We start from the raw sequence: 21551 nt of genomic DNA, 5'->3' as shown, positions 1-21551 counted from the left end.
AGTACTGTATGTAAGTTTGCTGATGATACCAAGTTGGGCAGGAAGGTAAGCAGTGGGGAGCACAATCTGCAGAGAGGTATAGACAGGTTAGGTGAGTAGGCAACAAGATGACTGATGAGAGTATAATATAGGGAAATGTGAAGTTATTCACTTTGGTTGTAAGAGTAAAACAACATTTTTTTTTAAAAAGGTAAGAAACCTGCAAGTGTTGATGTTCAAGGAGACTTGGGTGTGCTGGGACAAGGAACAGAGGAAGTTAGCATATAGGTGCAGCAAGCCATTAGGAAGGCAAATGGCATGTTGGCCTTTACTGAAAGGGGATTGGAGTACAAGAATAAAGAAGTTTTGTTACAGTTGTACAGGGTTTTGGTGAGATCGCATCAGGAGTAGTGTGTGCAGTTTTGGTCTCTGCATTTAAAGGATAATTGCATTGGAGGTGGTACAGCAAAGGTTCACTGAATTGGTGGCTGGGATGAGGAGGGTGGGGCTTATTCTCTGGCGTTTAGAATGAAAGGCAATCTCATTGAAACTCTGAAGGGGTTTGATAGGATCGATGCTGCAGGATTGTTTCCATTGGTCAGGGAATCTAAAACACGGTACAGTCTCTGGATAAGGAGCCCATCATTTAGGACTGAGATGAGAACTTTCTTCACTCAGAGGGTTGTGAATCTTTGGAATTCTCTACCCCTGAGGGTTGTGGATGCTCCATCGTTAAATATATTTAAGGCTGAGAGAGACAGATTTTTGGTCTCTCGGGGAATTAAGGGATATGGGGAGTGGGCGGGAAAATGGAGTTGAAGTCCAAGATCAGCCACGATCGTATTAAATGGCGGAGCAGGCTCAATGGGCTGTGTGGTCTACTCCTGCCCCTATTTCTTATGTTATGAAACTAATATAGTTTCAGACAGAAGGTTGTAATTGGAGTTACTTTGGAGAAGAATTGCTGAAACCAAGGGCTGTATAAAATGCAGCGTTTCAGTGGGCGGGAGTTGGACCTGGAAGCTAGCCAATTCCCACCATCGTTGCCCGTGATATAACACCAATTACTGGCTGCCGGGTAGATTTCCAGCCTGTGACGTTGCTTGAGTGTTGCCTTTCCGCCCTATCAGAGATGGAGGGCGGGGTGTCTGGCATCTAAATTTGCAGGTCATGACCCAGAAGGAGGTCACAGCCATGAATTTAAAAGGGCATCTGGCATGGCACAGTGACAGGTGTAGTTGTGATTTTACTGGAGTTGGAATGAAGCAGGATTTTTTGAACTTTTGAAAGATTTACAGGCATTGGCTCATGTAAGTTTTCATTAAGCTGAATAATTTTCAAAATTCCACAGAGGATCAGCATTAAGGGTTTTTGGCAGGGAACACACAAAGCATGCATTATAAGTATGAACCCAATGGGAAAGATGTGAACATGGAGCAGCTGAATCATTGTAACATATTTCTTCCTCCATAGAGGGCCAACAGAAGGAAGTGAGGGGAGAGGGGGGGAAGAAGGTGCCAAACCACCCCATGTTTTGATGATGACTCCCTCCAAGCTCCCCTCCAGACTGTGACCACCAGGTGTGAGGTTTTAGCGCTAGTGGACAGGAGGAGAAGATCTCCTGCAATCAACAGAAGTGGCCGCAGAGGTCAGCAGTGTGGCTGTGGTGCCTTGAAGCTGGAGGTAATGCTGGAAGAGGCTGAATGACCTTTTGAGATCTGCAAGAGTAAGTCTCCACTCTGTCCATCAGTGTACACAGAAGGTAAAGGGAATGCCCAATCAGGGTCATGTCTTATGAGCAGCTCAGAAGTCTGTGGCAACATTATGCGCAAATGACCCTGTTATTAGCCCCGATGCCTATGTGGAGGTGGTGTTGTGTCAGGGCTGTTTGGTGGGGGGAGGGGGGGGTATTGCAGATGTTACACAGCAGATTGTCTGCCAATCATTGTGCAGACTGCATTTCTCACAGCTCATGGCAGTGTGAAGAAATTATTGTCCCCAAGAATGAAAATGATCACACTGTCAGACCTCCTTGTAAGGTGCCAGTGAGAGGAACAGGACTGCAGGTGGCGAACTCTACCTGGCAATCCTCACCCCACTTGAGGAGATTCCACAGTGGACTTCAAACAAATGGAGCTGGTCAACCGGCAGAGGCAAAATTGAAAGAAGAATCTGGGTGGTGAAATTACAAGAGGCATTGTTCAAAGTTGGAACAGAAATGGGGAGAGGGCTAGGGGGAGGGTGTATGATGCCTGGCATGCTTTTATGAATTGAATATTGTTCTGTGTGTTCCAAGGCTTGAATGCTTTGTGGTGGAAACCACGTGACAATGTGATAAGCAGTTCAATGGTTGCAAGGAGTCACATCTCATTATCAATATAATACGAACATGTTCACATGAACAAGGAGCAGGTTAGGCCATTCAGCCCCTCGAGCCTGCTCCACCATTTCATAAGATCATGGCTGATATAATGCTAATAATGTTAATGAAGTTGAGCCTTGTGTCCTCACACGCCCCATGAAGGTTGTAAAAGGCCATTATTGTCCTTTATTCTGTCTCCTGCACAGGTGAACCATTGACTGATGTGACTGCTAGCCCTGAGAGACCTATGCTTCCAAGGAGGAAGAGGAAGTCTCACACCCTCTCCCATCGCCAGGCACCAGTGCAGATACTGGCACCTCAGCAGGGAATAGTTCAGCAGAAAGAGGGCCAGCACAGTCTGGTGAAGGTACTTCACATTTGTACATGCAGCTGCCAGAGTGTGGTGGAACAGGTCTCGGGCAGTCAGAGGAGTGTTTGAGGTGATCCAAAGATCAAGTCCAAGTCAGATGATAAGCCTTTGGAGTCATCCAGAAGGTGGCAGACGCTAGATATCCAGCACAAGGTGCGTGGAGATTTGGCAGAGATACCAGAGGGGTTGCGTGCTCTGGCACGGACTGTGGAGGTCTCCATCCAGGCCATGTGCACTGCGATTGCTCACTCTGAGCACCAAGCTTCCTCTATGGGCAGACTGGTGACTGTTCTGGAGGGGCAAACCCACAAGATTGTAACAGCAATCGTGGGCGTGCACTCCCTCGCTCTGAGCTTGGGCCCATGGAATAAATGCTAACATTCTATTAGCTTTCCTAATTACCTGCTGTACCTGCAGACTGACCTTTTGTGATTTGTGCACTAGGACACCCGGATCCCTCTGCATCTCAGAGCTCTGTAATCTCTCACCATTCAGATAATATGCTTCATTTTATTCTTCCTGCCAAAATGGACAGTTGCACATTTTCCCACATTATACTCACCTAACCTGTCTATATCCCCTTGTAGCCTCTTTTATGCCCTCTTCACAACTTACTTTCCTATCTTTGTATCATCAGCAAACTTAGCAACCATACCTTCAGTCCTTTCATCCAAGTCAAAGGCTCAATAACTTCCATCACCAATGTCTACGATGCATCCTTGGCATTGCATGGAAAGGCAAAGTCATCGATGATTCAGTCCTTTCTTGGGCAACTGCCCAAGCATGCTTGTGCTAATCAAGCATAGAAGGCTTCGCTGGCTTGGGCATGTTCTCAGGAAGGAAGATGGTCACATGCCAAGGATATGCTATATGGAGAGATGGCCTATGCCAAGAGACCAACAGGGCAGCCAAAGCCCTCAACATCAATCACGACAAGTGGGGAACTATAGCTAACGAATGGTGCAGATGGTGGCACCAGCTGTGGGCAGGGGCTCACCACCACGATTACATGTGGTTTCAGAAGCTCCAAAGCAAATGCCAGTCTTGCTAACAAGGCATCAGCAGATAACACCCCGCACCACCGACAAGGCACAACTTCATGTGGGACACTTGTGGCACAGTTTGCCTTTTCAGAATCATCTTGTTCAGCCATCAAAAAAGTGCAGATGATCTCAGCTGACCTCACCATCCCTCGCAGATGGAAGGATGTCAATCATCCATAACACTTCACATTTCAGAACATTCAAAGTACTTCACAGCCATTTAACCTTTCTTTAAAGTGCAGTCTCTGTTGTAACATAAGAAAATGCAGCATATAGCAAGATCCCATTAACAGCAATAAGAATATTGCCACCAGGTCAAGGTTGACACCTTTAAAAAGAATCTGAGATTTGTTCCCTTGAATAAACACCCCTTGGAGAGTTTGGAGAGGTCCAGTTTCAGTGCTATATTTGGAAGATAGTTTCAGAGCTGTAGGGCACAATGGGAAGGGTCATTCCTGAGTACACAATGTCTGTATGTTTGACATGCAAAAGCAGTTAGGGCCTCTCGCTACTAATGACTCCCTAGAAATTGTTCCCATTTGTCTACTCTGGGTGGATAGCTCAAAGAGAAAGCGGCTCAATTAAAAAATCCTAGTTTATTGACATAGTGCTGACTCATTACTGCTAGAATTTGATCAGGAGAAATGAGTTTTTCCCTCAGGACTGTTGGCTTTCTCCAGGTACTAAGTGTCTCACTGTTGGTGTTGCTTTACGTATTAAACATGAAAAGGTTTTGGCTGGTGTGATGGGTTAAACATTTCGCAAGAGGTGGATCATGGGCTAGACGTTTCTGACATATGGATTCAAATGCAGCTATGGCTGTGGGGTTGAAAGTAAACACAATATTCTGGTATCAGACTTAATGGTAACAAACGCTTAAAAAAAAAGGAATAGTTTTTGCTATTTTTCCTGACAACCTGAGTGCAGATACTCAGGATTATTGCTTTGTTCTTTGTAGATGTAATGATAGACCTTTCGAATATGTATCACTATCCAGAGGTGAAAACAGACTGCAAAGCCCAACATTTACAAAACAAGCAACTGCCTCCCATCCCACCCCTGCTCCTAAACCATTTAGAGCCATTTCAAGTTGTTTGTTACCTCTTTACACCTTCAACCAGAGCAATCTCATCTGGCGAGGAGGAAATGTAAACTGAGGATCTCCCATCCTGGTGTTGTTTCCGATAATCAGTTTGGTCTTCTCTCTTAACCTGGACTGTGTGGCAAAGGCACAGTGCACGGAAAAACAGCTCCTTTCTTTCCTAGGACACAACCAAATGAATGACTGACAATTAAAACAGTGACAGGACAGATCTCTGTGGCATTTGCCAATAGGTCAACTACCCTAGTTTGCTGACATGACCAGGGATAAATGTATCCTGCTTTCATAATTCTAGCATAAGTAATCAGAAAAGCTTTTATCACAGCTCTAGTCTAGGATTTAATATGGCTTTAACTATTTTCATCGCCACTCCAAAGGCGTGGCATTTAGTAAAGCCTTGAAACCAGCCCTTCCCTCAGCTTATGTTAAGTCTGCCACTTTGATAAGTACAAATACAGCAGTAGTGACTTGCATTGTAAGCTTTATCAGCCAGACCTACCTTCCACCTATTCCCTTCCCAACATGCCCTCCTTTCTGTGCATATTCCCCCCCTCATTCATGGACCCACGATTCATCTTTGATTTCTTTTCTTCAAGCTCTATTTCCACACTCAATAAAAGTGACTCTGTGAGCTGAACCTGCACCATGGTCAATCAAGAATGTTCAAAAACGGAAAGCAGCAAATGATTCCAGGACCTATCAAAGTTCTGGTCAGTGCTTTAGAGTACCATAATACTGACAGACAAGGCTTGACAGGTAGCCACTATAAGGACCAGTTACTGTAACTTCAACAAATTAACACATCATCACCAAAAGCAAGGGGTGGAAGGGAAGTTACTTGTCCAATAAAATGCCATTGCCTCAAGTGTGATGTCATGGGTGCAATTATAGGCCTTTCTCAAGAAGCAGAAGTAAATCCAACTCAACAGAGAGAAGAAGTTTAAAACAAGTACAAAGAATGCAAGTTATGAAGAGAGGTTGGATAGACTTGGGTTGTTTTTGTTGGAGCAGAGAAGACTGAGGGGTGACCTGATCGAGGTGTACAAGATTATGAGGGGCATGGACAGGATGGAGAGGGAGCAGCTGTTCCCCTTAGTTGAAGGGTCAGTCACAAGGGGACATAATTCAAGGTGACGGGCAGGAGGTTTAGGGGGATGTGAGGAAAAACGTTTTTACCCAGAGGGTGGTGACGATCTGGAATGCACTGCCTGGGAGGGTGGTGGAGGTGGGTTACCTCACATCCTTTAAAAAGTACCTGGATGAGCACTTGGCACATCATAACATTCAAGGCTATGGGCCAAGTGCTGGTAAATGGGATTAGGTAGGAAGGTCAGGTGTTTCTCACGTGTTGGTGCAGACCCGATGGGCCGAAGGGCCTCTTCTGCACTGTGTGATTCTGTGAAAAATAAAGTTTCCTTATGTACCAGACATTAAAGTAATCAGTAGAAAATCAGGGGGTGGCGTGAATTGGGAATGTTGATGGCTGCATCTGACATGTACAGACCTTATCTGACCCAAACCACACTTCACCACACTCAACTCAACACCCATTCATTGGCCCCTGCAGCCCGAACCACACTTCCCTTCCCAAGCTATAGTCTCTAACTCACACCGCCCCGCCGACTCGCACCGCACCGCCCCGCCGACTCGCACCGCACCGCCCCGCCGACTCGCACCGCACCGCCCCGCCGACTCGCACCGCACCGCCCCGCCGACTCGCACCGCACCGCCCCGCCGACTCGCACCGCACCGCCCCGCCGACTCGCACCGCACCGCCCCGCCGACTCGCACCGCACCGCCCCGCCGACTCGCACCGCCCCGCCCCGCCGACTCGCACCGCCCCGCCCCGCCGACTCGCACCGCCCCGCCCCGCCGACTCGCACCGCCCCGCCCCGCCGACTCGCACCGCCCCGCCCCGCCGACTCGCACCGCCCCGCCCCGCCGACTCGCACCGCCCCGCCCCGCCGACTCGCACCGCCCCGCCCCGCCGACTCGCACCGCCCCGCCCCGCCGACTCGCACCGCCCCGCCCCGCCGACTCGCACCGCCCCGCCCCGCCGACTCGCACCGCACCGCCCCGCCGACTCGCACCGCACCGCCCCGCCGACTCGCACCGCACCGCCCCGCCGACTCGCACCGCACCGCCCCGCCGACTCGCACCGCACCGCCCCGCCGACTCGCACCGCACCGCCCCGCCGACTCGCACCGCACCGCCCCGCCGACTCGCACCGCACCGCCCCGCCGACTCGCACCGCACCGCCCCGCCGACTCGCACCGCACCGCCCCGCCGACTCGCACCGCCCCGCCCCGCCGACTCGCACCGCCCCGCCCCGCCGACTCGCACCGCCCCGCCCCGCCGACTCGCACCGCCCCGCCCCGCCGACTCGCACCGCCCCGCCCCGCCGACTCGCACCGCCCCGCCCCGCCGACTCGCACCGCCCCGCCCCGCCGACTCGCACCGCCCCGCCCCGCCGACTCGCACCGCCCCGCCCCGCCGACTCGCACCGCCCCGCCCCGCCGACTCGCACCGCCCCGCCCCGCCGACTCGCACCGCCCCGCCCCGCCGACTCGCACCGCCCCGCCGACTCGCACCGCCCCGCCGACTCGCACCGCCCCGCCCCGCCGACTCGCACCGCCCCGCCCCGCCGACTCGCACCGCCCCGCCCCGCCGACTCGCACCGCACCGCCCCGCCGACTCGCACCGCACCGCCCCGCCGACTCGCACCGCACCGCCCCGCCGACTCGCACCGCACCGCCCCGCCGACTCGCACCGCACCGCCCCGCCGACTCGCACCGCACCGCCCCGCCGACTCGCACCGCACCGCCCCGCCGACTCGCACCGCACCGCCCCGCCGACTCGCACCGCACCGCCCCGCCGACTCGCACCGCACCGCCCCGCCGACTCGCACCGCACCGCCCCGCCGACTCGCACCGCACCGCCCCGCCGACTCGCACCGCACCGCCCCGCCGACTCGCACCGCACCGCCCCGCCGACTCGCACCGCACCGCCCCGCCGACTCGCACCGCACCGCCCCGCCGACTCGCACCGCACCGCCCCGCCGACTCGCACCGCACCGCCCCGCCGACTCGCACCGCACCGCCCCGCCGACTCGCACCGCCCCGCCGACTCGCACCGCCCCGCCGACTCGCACCGCCCCGCCGACTCGCACCGCACCGCCAACTAACCAGGTTCTGCGTAAGATATACCAAATCCAATCAGCAATCTGGTCTCTGATGTGGCAATTGTTTTATGATCTGTTTATTAACCATACCTGGGCACCTGTCCTCCCAGCACACTGGACACTGGTACTCATCACACCCGATTAACAGCCGGCCGGATCCACCCTAGTACCAGCCCGCCAGCCACCAGCCGGTCAGTCACCCACAGCCAGCCACACCCGGTCAGTCACCCACGGCCAGCCACACCCAGCCACCAGCCGGTCAGTCACCCACGGCCAGCCACACCCGGCCACCAGCCGGTCAGTCATCCACGGCCAGCCACACCCGGTCAGTCACCCACGGCCAGCCACACCCAGCCACCAGCCGGTCAGTCACCCACGGCCAGCCACACCCGGCCACCAGCCGGTCAGTCACCCACGGCCAGCCACACCCGGTCAGTCACCCACGGCCAGCCACACCCGGCCACCAGCCGGTCAGTCACCCACGGCCAGCCACACCCGGTCAGTCACCCACGGCCAGCCACACCCAGCCACCAGCCGGTCAGTCACCCACGGCCAGCCACACCCGGCCACCAGCCGGTCAGTCACCCACGGCCATCCACACCCGGTCACCAGCCGGTCAGTCACCCACGGCCAGCCACACCCGGTCAGTCACCCACGGCCAGCCACACCCGGCCACCAGCCAGTCAGTCACCCACAGCCAGCCACACCCGGTCAGTCACCCACGGCCAGCCACACCCAGCCACCAGCCGGTCAGTCACCCACGGCCAGCCACATCCGGCCACCAGCCGGTCAGTCACCCACGGCCAGCCACACCCGGTCACCAGCCGGTCAGTCACCCACAGCCAGCCACACCCGGTCAGTCACCCACGGCCAGCCACACCCGGTCACCAGCCGGTCAGTCACCCACGGCCAGCCACACCCGGTCAGTCACCCACGGCCAGCCACACCCAGTCACCAGCCGGTCAGTCACCCACGGCCAGCCACACCCAGTCAGTCACCCACGGCCAGCCACACCCGGCCACCAGCCGGTCAGTCACCCACGGCCAGCCACACCCAGCCACCAGCCAGTCAGTCACCCACGGCCAGCCATACCCAGCCACCAGCCGGTCAGTCACCCACAGCCAGCCACACCCGGTCACCAGTCCTCCCTGCACACCCAGTTACCAGCCCACCAACCTGACCTCGGCACCTGTTCTTCTGATTTAGTGTTTAATTTGATATCTTTGAGTGCGAAACCATTCTGAATCTTACAAAGGTACCTATGACTGAGAACTGAGCCACCTCACATGGCAGACTGCCTGATCGTTGATCACAGGATCTTATAGTACACAAGGAGGCCATTCAGCCTATCGTGCCTGTGCCAGTTCTTTGACAGAGCTACCCATCATCCTACTCCCTTGATTTTCCCCATAACCCTATAAATTTCTTTTGGACTATTTATCCAATTCCATTTTGAAAGTTATTTTTGAATTGCTTCCATCACCCTTCCTAGCTCAGAATAGTTTTAATATACAAGGAATTCATAATTTTACCTTTGTATGAACTTGCAACTTGTCCCTGCTACCGGAATGTTTAAAGTTTCATTGTTGACAGTCTTAGTTTGACAGCTCATTGGTACAGCTTACCTTGTGTTTGGGAGTGCTGTATTTTAATGGCAAATTACATTTAGCAATGCAGTTAGCTGTGCGAAAGGATCAATTGGTTTCTGAGTTATAAATAACACACATGCATCTTGATTATGACACTAATCTAATTAAGCTAGATAAAAGCAAAATACTGTGGATGCTGGAAATCAGCTATGAAGAAGGGTCATACGGACTCTGTTTCTCTCTCCACAGATGCTGCTTGACCTGTTAATTAAGTTAGATCCTGTTTGGGTAAATTTTGTTGCCAAAGTTCTTCACATCGCTCCTTTTGTCCCTGGCCTGTGACTGATAAAATTAATTCAAGTTTCACTGTTTCTGCTGTAATGAAATGGAGATAGTTTAACTAAGTTATATTGGTATTTGTAGGCGCTAGGAATGAGTTTTAGCTTTAATGTTTAAGTTTGATATGTATTTCTGTATCTGTGTATTAAGAAAAGGTCAAATTGAGTTTTAGTTTCACTTCTAAAAGGTGCCTGCATTTCTAATAAGCCTTTCACTGTTGCAGCTAAGGTAAACAAACAAGGGTGGAAGAATTGGGCTGTTGCCTAGCAACAGGGGCCCAGAGAGGCAGGGCCCTCCCACAGACACAGAAGACAAACAGCAGTTTGTTCTGGAAGCTGTTGGAGTTCAGCTGGTTTTGAAGACAGCTGCCAGAGAAGCAGCCTGGAAGGGGCAGATAGCCAGCTCCAAGCTAAATAAAACACCTGAAAAATCCAGGGGAGTCGAACAGGGGAAATTCCCAAGGAGACCTTCGAGTCAAAGGAAGGACAGGAACCTGGAAAAGGTCCTGTCAATGAAGTTAAGAGTGAGGAGCAGAGAGAAAGGCGCCAAACTTCAGATTTAAAGAGACAAAAGCTGCAGAAAGCAGATTTAAAGCAAGAACAGCTTACAAGAGGCAAGAAGGTCCAAAGAGACAACTGAAGGTCTGTAACTCTTTGCTATGGGCATGTGAGACTGCATGGAAGGAAGCTTGAATGAGTTCGGTGCCCCAGGGGAGAGGAACATCAGAAGGAGAGTTCGAAACCCTGGAGGTGAACCCTTGTGAAAGGCATTTGAGAAAAAGCGTTGATTTGGGAGAAGAGTCCAAGGCGAGTTCTTGGGGAGTGGAGATTGGAAACCCTCATGCGAAAGATGGAGTTCAGTGAAACTGGTTGGTGGGGGGGCGTTGAGGAGAGACCCATAGCATCTAGTTGAGGTGGCATCTGTCACTTGGTTTCAGATTGTGGTGTGTCTGACCACGGGTTGCCTATTGGTTTACATGTATTTACTGTGAACACTGAAGTATAAGATAGCTTTTGTAACTTTTGTTATCCTTACAAATCTGTATATATCTGTAAAGGTATAGGTGTGGGTGAAGGAATATTGTAATATAGTTCATCTTTTCTTGTTGAATAAATGTTTTATTCTTTTGTTAAAAACTCATCAGCTGATGCTGGTGACTCTCTCCAGTAGCCACTCTCCACACGTCTAAACAAGCAAATTAAAAGTTAGGATCTATCAAGCTGGGTTCCACTCTGGGATCAGGCTTGTCCAGGGGGAACCTCAGCTCAGATCTTAACAAAGTGGGGGCTCTTTGGGATTCAAAACGCAAACAGTGGGTGAGTGGACATAGAGTAATAATTGGTCTGGGATTGGAAATCCTTGAACATTGGTGGGATCTGTGCATCTTTTTAACAAGTACATGGAGGTAAAATGATACTGGAGATAGGAATTGGAGTTGCTGTGAAGTATTATACAGATGGAAAATGTAACCCTGACTGGTTTACAGAAAGTAACCTAGAGTAAGCTGATGGAATTGGTGGATAACTTGGAGTTAAAATTACCCAAAGCGACAAGGAAAGTAGACACAGTTGAGACAATAGCACAGCATTTAAAACTGGAAGGAATATTAGAGAGACCACGTTCTCCAGGGAGAGAGTCACAGCTGGAGGTAGTGAGGCTTCAGTTACAAATGAAAAGAATTGAATTGGAGGCAAAGGCAATAGAAAGAGAAGTGGAGTTGGAAAAGCTAAAGGCAAAAGAAAAAGAAAAAAGGCAGAAAAGGAAGAGAGAGTATTTCAAAGAGAAATGGAAATGTGAAAACTTGACTTCGAGGGAGAAGTTAACAATGGAGGAAAGAGAGAAGGAACGTGAAAGAGAATACCAGCTTAAAAAGCTGGACCTTAAAAAAGAGATCTCAGATGCTGAGGAATGTTCTGATGAAGAAACCGGCAACCTAAAACCTAGTGGTGAGATGTTTAAGTTTGTGCAAGCTCTTCCAAAACTTGAGGAAAGGCATGTAGAGGCTTCCTTTATTTTGTTTGAACAACTATCTAGGTAAATGAAGTGGCCAAATGAAACCTGGACATTATTGTTGCAGAGCAAGTTGGTAGGTAGAGTCATGAGGTTTATGCATCACTTTCAAAAGAGGTATCTGTTGATTATGATGCAGTGAAAAACGATATTCCGAGTGCGTATGAGTTAGTCCCAGAGGCATACAGGCAGAAATTTTGGAATATAAGGGAATGGCCTGGTCAGACCTATATTGAGATTGAGAAGGTAAAACAAAGTAATTTTGACCAATGGATACAGGCATTAAAGGTAGAGGGGACATATGAAGCTCTTAGGGAAATAATTCTCTTGGAAGAATTTAAAGATTTACTTCCTCTTGTAGTTAGAACCCATGTTGAAGATCAGAAGGTTAAAAAAGCTAGACAGGCAACAGGGATGGCTGACAATTATGAACTGGTCAATAAATCTAAGCTCTTTTTCCGTCATACCCAAAAATCCGAGAAGGACAGAAGATGGGAAGATGAAAGGAAGGTAAGTAGCCAAAGAGAAGGGATATTTGGGAATTCTCAGGAAATTTCTCCTCAGACCAGAAAGGAAGGTACTGAGGCTTTCGAATGTCACTTCCACCTTAAGTATTTTCATTGTAACAAGGTGGGACATGTTAGGGAAGACTGCTGGAAATTAAATGGTAGATGTATTACAGTAGTAGGAATGCCAAAGGAATCCTCAGGAAAGGTTGCATCAGAAAAGGAAATGTTTGTTAAAACTGTAGCAGTAGTACAGGTGAAAAGTGTTCCCTCAGAACATACAGGAAAGGGGGATATAGTTCAAGGTAGTCCAGAGAATTCTTCTTTGATTACTGGTGAAGGAAGTCAGGCTAACAGAGGGTCTGAATGTTTTGCCTCAAAGGGAGAAATGTTTCCTTAGTCACCCAACAAAATAAGTAAACAGATTAAAATTTTGAGAGATACGGGGGCAAATCAATCATTGATGGTGGCTGATGATAAAACTACCTGGAACACATATTGTATGAAAGAAAAAGTATTGATAAGGGATATCAATGGAATTTATGAGCCTGTTTCTTTGCGTAAAGTTAACTTATAAAATCACTTTGTAAATGAAATTGTTAGGGTGGGAATTATTCCTAAATCACCCATTGAAGGGGTGGATTTTATTCTGGGTAATGATTTGGTTAGTGGACACAGTAATGTGGCACTGACCGTATTGCAGCAGGTGGTTGATCATGTTGATCTTTACCAACTTCAGAAAACTACTGTGGCCAAAAATGAGATGCTTCTTGACAATAACAAGCAATTGAAGGAAAATCTAATCAATGTAGAAAACCAATTTTCATGTATGAAAGAGGAGTTTGATAATGAAAGAAGATGATTGGTGAGAACAATTGAGAAGCAGTCACAGAAAGTAGAGCAGTGGGATCAGGGGTAACCTCAGCTCGGATCATAACACTGTTCAGATGTCAAAAGATTTAACCAAACCCCGCTGGTGTTCTTTTCAATCAGCAATGCAGCTAAATGGGTCTATTTAATGTCAAATTTCTCCACGCTTGATTCAACTAAGTGTTTGTGACTGAGCTGCAATGTATTAAATCAGAAATAAAAACAGAAAAAGCTGGGAAAACTCAGTAGGTCTGACAGCATCTGTGGAGAGAGAAACAGAGCCAATGTTTCAAGTCTGTATGATCCTTATGTTAAGTGGCTGAGTGTATTCAGGAATGAGATTGGTAGATTTTTGGGCACTAAGGAATAAAGGGTTATTAAGACAGGCAAGGGAAGTGGAGTTAATGTAGACTTCGGCCATGATCTCAATGAATGGCAGAGCTTTCTTGAGTGGTCATATGGGCTTCTCCTAGCTCTTATTTACTGCATTAAAAAATCTCGCATCTAAGAAAACAGCTGCAATTCAACATCTTTCTAAACAATCTGAAGACACCAACTCAACACTTTCCTCTAGTTTGATTCCAAATCACAGCCTTACCTGGTCAGCTATTCCAACAGGTGCATCAATGAAATCAATTGCTGCATGACTGTAAAAGCTCTGACCATTAGATATGGAGGACTGTACATGGACATGGCCATCGATGCAGCACTCAATAAACTCCATATTATTCTCAGTCAGGGTTCCTGTTTTATCTGTGAAAACATATTCAACCTATAACAGAAACATAAAATTATCAGCAAAATTATTCACAGGATTAGAACTAGCAAAACAATTTAGCATGAACCAATTCATACAGCAAGTACTTAGTTCCCCACAAACAGGACCAATGGATCCTGTCAGCACAGAAGGTGAGTGGATCACAGTGTCATGTTATACCTCAGGAAGCCAGTATCCAACACTGAAACTCTGCTGTCCGGGCGCGGGGTCGCCGCGCTGCCCGGGCGCGGGGTCGCCGCGCTGCCCGGGCGCGGGGTCGCCGCGCTGCCCGGGCGCGGGGTCGCCGCGCTGCCCGGGCGGGGGTCGCCGCGCTGCCCGGGCGCGGGGTCGCCGCGCTGCCCGGGCACAGGGTCGCTGTGCTGTCCTGGCTCGAGCTCAGGCTTATAGGGTCACCCATCCCAAGTGTCGAGTTACTGGGCAGCTTGTTAAACAATCACACAAAGGCTTTACCAGCAATCCTAAAGCAGACCACTGGAGTCGGCTACTAAACAGGTTTAAAAAATTCTTCAATGTGGAACAGGACAGACCCTTCCCTCACACAGACCCCCTGCCCCAATCGCCTCGCACAGATCCCCCCCCCCCAATCGCCTCGCACAGATCCCCCCCCCCCCCCCACCCCGCCCCCCCCTCCACCACAAACCCCGGCCCCTCAGCACCTCGCAAAACACAGAGCCTTCACTTCCCCCATGGCACAGGGTTCACTGATGTCCTTTAGGAAATCTGCCAGCCTCACCTGGTCTGGCCTACATGTGATTCCAGATCCACAGTAATGTGGTTGACTCTTAATGGCTTAATTAAATGGCCTAGCAAGCCAGTCATTTGTATCAAACCGCTACAAATGAAAACAGACGGACCACCTGGCATCGAGCTAGGCACCGGAAATGACAATGGCAAACCCAGCCCTGTAGACCCTGCAAAGTCCTCCTTACTAACACCTGGGAGCTTCGTCCTGACATACTCAAAACTCTCAGACTCATTCCATGATCATGTCCCAGGCACCACCATCGCCATCCCTAGGTATGTCCTGTCCTACTGGCCGCACAGGCCCAGCAGAGGTAACGGCCCAGTGGTGCATAGTCAGGAGGGAGTTACCCTAGGAGTCCTCAGTATCGACTCTGGCCCCCGTGAAGTCTCATGGCATCAGGTCAAACATGGGCAAGGAACCCTGCTGATTATCACTTATCACCCCCACTCAGCTGATGAATCAGTGCTCCTCCATGTAGAACACCACTTGCTGGAAGCACTGAGGGTGCCAAGGGCACAGAATGTTCTCTGGGTGGGGGACTTCAATGTCCATCACCAAGAGTGGCTCAGTAACACCACTACTGACCAAGCTGGCCGAGTCCTAAATGACATAGCTGCTAGGCTGGGTCTGCGGCAGGTGGTGAGGGAACCAACAAGAGGGAAAAACATACTTGACTCATCCTCACCAACCTGCCTGTCACAGATGCATCTGTCCATGACAGTATTGGTAGGAGTGACCACCACACAGTCTTTGTGGAGACAAAGTCCCATCTTCATGTTAAGGATACCCTCCATCGTGCTGTGTGGCACTACCAATGTGCTAAATTGGAATAGATTTTGAACAAAGCTAGCAACTCAAGGCTGGGCATCCATGAGGTGCTGTGGGCCATCAGCAGCAGCAGAATTGTACTCAACCACAATCTATAACCTCATGGCCCGGCATATCCCCCACTCTACCATTACCACCAAGCCAGGGGATCAACCCTGGTTCAATAAAGAGTGCAGGAGGGCATGTCAGGAGCAGTACCAGGAATACCTAAAAATGAGGTGTCAACCGGGTGAAGCTATAACACAGGACAACTTGTGTGCCAAACAGCATGAGCAGCAAGTGATAGAGCTAAGCGATTCCACAACAACGGGTCAGATCTAAGCTCTGCAGTCCTACCACATCCAGTCATGAACGATGGTGGACAATTAAACAACTCGCTGGAAGAGGAGGCTTCACAAATATCCACATCCTCAATAATGAAGGAGCCCAGCACATCAGTGCAAAAGTTAAGGCAGAAACATTCACAACAATCTTTAGACTGAAGTGCCCAGTGGATTATCCATCTCGGCCTCCTCCAGAGATCCTCAGCATCATAGATGCCAGTCTTCAGCCAATTCGATTCACTCCGCGTGATATCAAGAAACGGTTGAAGGCACTGGATACTGCAAAGACTATGGGCCCTGACAATACTCCAACAATAGCACTGAAGGCTTGTTATCCAGAACTTGCCGTGTCCCTAGCCAAGCTGTTCCAGTACAGTTACAACACTGGCATCTACCCAGCTATTTGGAAAATTACCCAGGTATGCCCTGTACACAAAAAGCAGGACAAATCCAACCCGGCCAATTACCGCTCCATCAGTCTACTCTCCATCATCAGTAAAGCAATGGAAGGGGTCATCAACAGTGCTATCAAGCGGCACTTGGCTTAGCAATAACCTGCTCACTGACGCCCAGTTTGGGTTCTGCCAGGGTCACTCAAACTGCTGATCTCATTACAGCCTTGGTTCAAACATGGACAAAAGAGCTGAACTCCCAAGGTAAGGTGAGAGTGACTGCCCTTAACATCAAGGCCACATTTGACCGAATGTGGCATCTCAAGGAGCCCTAGCAAAGCTGGAGTCAGTGGGAATCGGGGAAAAGCTCTCCCCTGGTTGGAGTCATACCTAGCACAAAGGAAGATGGTTGTGGTTGTTGGAGATCAATCATCTCAGTTCCAGACATCACTGCAGGAGTTCCTCAGGGTAGTGTCCTCGGCCCAACCATCTTCAGCAGCTTCATCAATGACCTTCCTTCCACCATAAAGTCAGAAGTGGGGATGTTTGCTGATGATTGCACAAACTTCAGCACCATCCGCAACTCCTCAGATACTGAAGCAGTTCATGTCCAAATGCAGAAAGACCTGGATAACATCCAGGCTTGGGCTGACAAGTGGCAAGTAACAATTGCACAGACATGTGTCAGACGATGATCTTCTCCAACAAGAGAGAATCAAACCATCACCTCTTGACACTCAATGACATTACCATCGCTGAATCTCCCATTATCAACATCCTGGGGGTTATCATTGACCAGAAACTGAACAGGACTAGCCAAAATATACTGTGGCTACAAGAGCAAGTCAGAGGCTTGGAATCCCGCTGCAAATAACTTACCTTCTGACTCTCCAAAGCCTGTCCACCATCTACAAGGCACAAGTCAGGAGTGTGATGGAAAACTCTAAACTTGCCTGGATGAGTCCCACAACTCTCAAGAAGCTTGACACCATCCAGGACAAAGCAGCCCGCTTGATTGGCACCCCATCGTCAAACATTCACTCCCTCCACCATTGACGCACAGTGGCAGCAGTGTGTACCATCTACAAGATGCACTGCAGGAACTCACTGAGGCTCCTTTGCAGCACCTTCCAAACCCATCACTACTACCATCTAGAAGGACAAGGGCAGCAGAGGGGTGGGAACACCACCACCTGGAAGTTCTCCTCCAAGCCACTCATTATCCTGACTTAGAAATATACTGTCGCTGGGTCAAAATCCTGGCACTCCCTAACAGCACTGTGGGTGTACCTACACCACATGGACTGCAGCGGTTCAAGAAGGCAGCTCACCACCACCTTCTCAAGGGCAACTAGAGATGGGCAATAAATGCTGGCCTAGCCGGTGACTCCCACATCCAGCAAATGAATAAAAAAAGGAGATTAAATCAACCAACCTGCCCCAATTCTTCATTCAGGTCCGACGTGTTCACTATTGGCCCTTCACAAATTTCATCATCAAACATGTCCTCATCCCAGGAAATGAAATAGGAGCCGAGAAATTTTTGCATTTCCACAGTGACGTACATGGAGACGGGAATGATATAATTGAAAAGGACCATAAAGGCCAGAAAGTCCGTGAACGATGACAGGAACTAGAAAAAAGCAAAAAGGAAACTTGGAAACATGAGATTGGTCCTCTCAATAAATGAGGCAAAAATACATTTTTTTAAAAAAGTATAGTTCTGCAGCTTATCAACAGATACATTAATGGGTTGGATTTTATGTCCCCCCCCGAGCCCAAGTGATCTGAAAGTGGGTGGCAGGTTACCATTCATCAGCTGGTGGCTGGCAGGGGGGTGGCATCTCTCCTCAATGGGCCCACTGAACCCATGGGAGGGCCCCTGAAGGTGTTATGCGTCCCCGATCCATGTTTGCCCCTCTACGTGGCTTCTCAAACCCCAAACCCTCCTCCAACTGCCAGGCCACCCTGCTTGGCACCAATTGATACCCCTAAACACAGGAAATTGTGGTCCAGTGCACCTCATGCCCTCAAGCACGAAGTGCAGTAGTGGCAGTAGCCATGGCTCTCCCCTGGCACTGCCAGTACTGATTGGCTGCTGGACACGTGATTAACCCCTTGGTCAGCCATTGGTTATGGGACTGTTTCTATCGGCTCTCATCTGCTGCTTTTCATGTAGAGGCAAATCGTAGCTTCACTTGGATGATGTTGATTCCAAGATAAGGAGAATGTTGCATGTGATTCACCCTCGACATGTGGGGATGGAGGGGGAGTGACGGGGTGGAGGGGGAGGGGGAGTGACGGGGTGGAGGGGGAGGGGGAGTGACGAGGAGGGGAGGGGGAGTGACGAGGAGGGGAGGGGGAGTGACGAGGAGGGGAGGGGGAGTGACGAGGAGGGGAGGGGAGTGACGAGGAGGGGAGGGGGAGTGACGAGGAGGGGGGGGAGTGACGGGGGTGGAGGGGGAGGGGGAGTGGCAGGGTGGAGGTGGAGGAGGAGGGGGAGTGACGGGGGTGGAGGGGGAGTGGCAGGGTGGAGGTGGAGGAGGAGGGGGAGTGACGGGGGTGGAGGGGGAGTGACGAGGGTGGAGGGGGAGGGGGAGGGGGAGTGACGGGGGTGGAGGGGGAGTGACGAGGGTGGAGGGGGAGGGGGAGTGATGGGGGTGGAGGGGGAGGGGGCGGGGTGGGGGTGTGACGAGGGTGGAGGGGGAGGGGGTGTGACGAGGGTGGAGGGGGAGGGGGTGTGACGAGGGTGGAGGGGGAGGGGGTGTGACGAGGGTGGAGGGGGAGGGGGTGTGACGAGGGTGGAGGGGGAGGGGGTGTGACGAGGGTGGAGGGGGAGGGGGAGGGGGAGTGACGGGGTTGGTGGGGGAGGGGGAGTGACGGGGGTGTGACGAGGGTGGAGGGGGAGGGGGAGGGGGAGTGACGGGGGTGGAGGGTGAGGGGGAGTGACGGGGGTGGAGAGGGAGGTAGAGGGGGCGGGGAGGGGGAGTGACGAGGGTGGAGGGGGAGTGACGAGGGTGGAGGGGGAGTGACGAGGGTGGAGGGGGAGGGGGAGTGACGGGGGTGAAGGGGAGGGGGAGGGGGAGTGACGGGGGAGGGGGAGTGACGGCGGGGAGGGGGAGGGGGAGTGACGAGGGGGAGTGACGGGGGGAGGGGAAGCGACGGGGGTGGAGGGGGAGGGGGAGCGACGGGGGTGGAGGGGGAGGGGGAGCGACGGGGGTGGAGGGGGAGGGGGAGCGACGGGGGTGGAGGGGGAGGGGGAGCGACGGGGGTGGAGGGGGAGGGGGAGCGACGGGGGTGGAGGGGGAGCGACGGGGGTGGAGGGGGAGCGACGGGGGTGGAGGGGGAGCGACGGGGGTGGAGGGGGAGCGACGGGGGGAGGGGGAGCGACAGGGGGAGGGGGAGCGATGGGGGAGTGACGGGGGGAGGGGGAGTGACGGGGGGAGGGGGAGTGACGGGGGGAGGGGGAGTGACGGGGGAGTGACGGGGGGAGGGGGAGTGACGGGGGGAGGGGGAGTGTCGGGGGGAGGGGGAGTGACGGGGGCGGAGTTGGAGGAGGAGTGACGGGGGTGGAGTTGGAGGAGGAGTGACGGGGGTGGAGGGGGAGGGGGAGTGACGAGGGTGCAGGGGGAGGGACGGGGTGGAGGGGGAGGGGGAGTGACGAGGGTGCAGGGGGAGGGACGGGGTGGAGGGGGAGGGGGAGTGACGAGTTGGAGGGGGAGGGAGAGTGACTAGGGTGGAGGGGGAGGGGGAGTGATGGGGAGGGGGTTTGACGAGGGTGGAGGGGGAGGGGGAGTGACGGGGGGAGGGGGTGTGACGAGGGTGGAGGGGGAGGGGGAGTGACGGGGGTGGAAGGGGAGGGGGAGTGACGGGGGTGGAGGGGGAGGGGGAGTGACGGGGGTGGAGGGGGAGGGGGAGTGACGGGGGTGGAGGGGGAGGGGGAGTGACGGGGGTGGAGGGGGAGGGGGAGTGACGGGGGTGGAGGGGGAGGGGGAGTGACGGGGGTGGAGGGGGAGGGGGAGTGACGGGGGTGGAGGGGGAGGGGGAGTGACGGGGGTGGAGGGGGAGGGGGAGTGACGGGGGTGGAGGGGGAGGGGGAGTGACGGGGGTGGAGGGGGAGGGGGAGTGACGGGGGTGGAGGGGGAGGGGGAGTGACGGGGGTGGAGGGGGAGGGGGAGTGACGGGGGTGGAGGGGGAGGGGGAGTGACGGGGGTGGAGGGGGAGGGGGAGTGACGGGGGTGGAGGGGGAGGGGGAGTGACGGGGGTGGAGGGGGAGGGAGAGTGACGGGGGTGGAGGGGGAGGGAGAGTGACGGGGGTGGAGGGGGAGGGGAGAGGGGAATGGGGGAGGGGATGGGGCGACGGGGTAGGGGGGGTGATGGAGGGTAATGGGGGTGATGGGGGAGGGGACGGGGGACGGAGGAGGGGGGGTGATGGAGGGTAATGGGGGTGATGGGGGAGGGGACGGAGGAGGGGGGGTGATGGAGGGTAATGGGGGTGATGGGGGAGCCGGGTTGAATGAGGAGTGGCAGTGACGGGGAGACAGGTCATGCGGGGGGAAGAGGAGGACGTGGTGTTGATGGGGGGCAGGGGAATGGGGGAGGGTGGGTGTTGGGGGAGCGGGCGAGGTGGTTATGGGGGTGAAGGGGGAACGTCAATAAGGCTGAAGGGCTTGAAGGGGTGGCTTTGATGCCTCTAATGCTGCAATTGGTCAGGTTGTCTGTAAATTGAAGGGAGATTTACGAAGGTCCCTAAGCGGCCGCGGTCGCCTGTACCTTGTTTCTTTGCCGTTGTATCTGGGTTTTCATGTTAAACCAAGGCTCATCTCGAACAGAGTCACTTTGCCACATGTATTTCAGGACTGTGGCTGTCAAAGCTTTACTGATCAATATGCACAAGTATACGATCAGGAATGTATTCATTGATCTGTTAAAGAGAATACACAAATTACACAATAATATTAAACAGGCAGGATTGTTGGGCCTAAACTTCCTCGGATTAGCCATCAGAGTTGGAATGTTTCCAATCCTCTCTCCCCTGGCCTTGCGGTTCAGGCCGGCCGGGAGCTGTGCAGGGCCGTGGGCTCTCAGGGCCTCCGGGCAAAGGCAAGGAGGCCAGGCCCGGTTTTTTATAGTC

General features: G+C 52.6%; 1 protein-coding gene across 1 annotated transcript in view; it reads right to left on the bottom strand.

Annotated features, from left to right (window-relative positions):
- atp11a (ATPase phospholipid transporting 11A) overlaps positions 1-21551 on the bottom strand; it is a 236397-nt gene that overhangs the window by 116373 nt on the left and 98473 nt on the right. Inside the window, exons 11-14 of the mRNA XM_078546099.1 lie at positions 21191-21341; positions 17853-18050; positions 13950-14123; positions 4856-5016 (exon numbers count right to left, since the gene is read on the bottom strand). Of these exons, the coding sequence (XP_078402225.1) occupies positions 4856-5016; positions 13950-14123; positions 17853-18050; positions 21191-21341 (684 nt within the window). The remainder of the gene's footprint in view (positions 1-4855; positions 5017-13949; positions 14124-17852; positions 18051-21190; positions 21342-21551) is intronic.

Source organism: Cetorhinus maximus, chromosome 7, assembly GCF_964194155.1.
Source record: "Cetorhinus maximus chromosome 7, sCetMax3.hap1.1, whole genome shotgun sequence".
NCBI lineage: Eukaryota > Metazoa > Chordata > Chondrichthyes > Lamniformes > Cetorhinidae > Cetorhinus > Cetorhinus maximus.
This window is presented reverse-complemented; position numbering and strand designations above follow the sequence as displayed.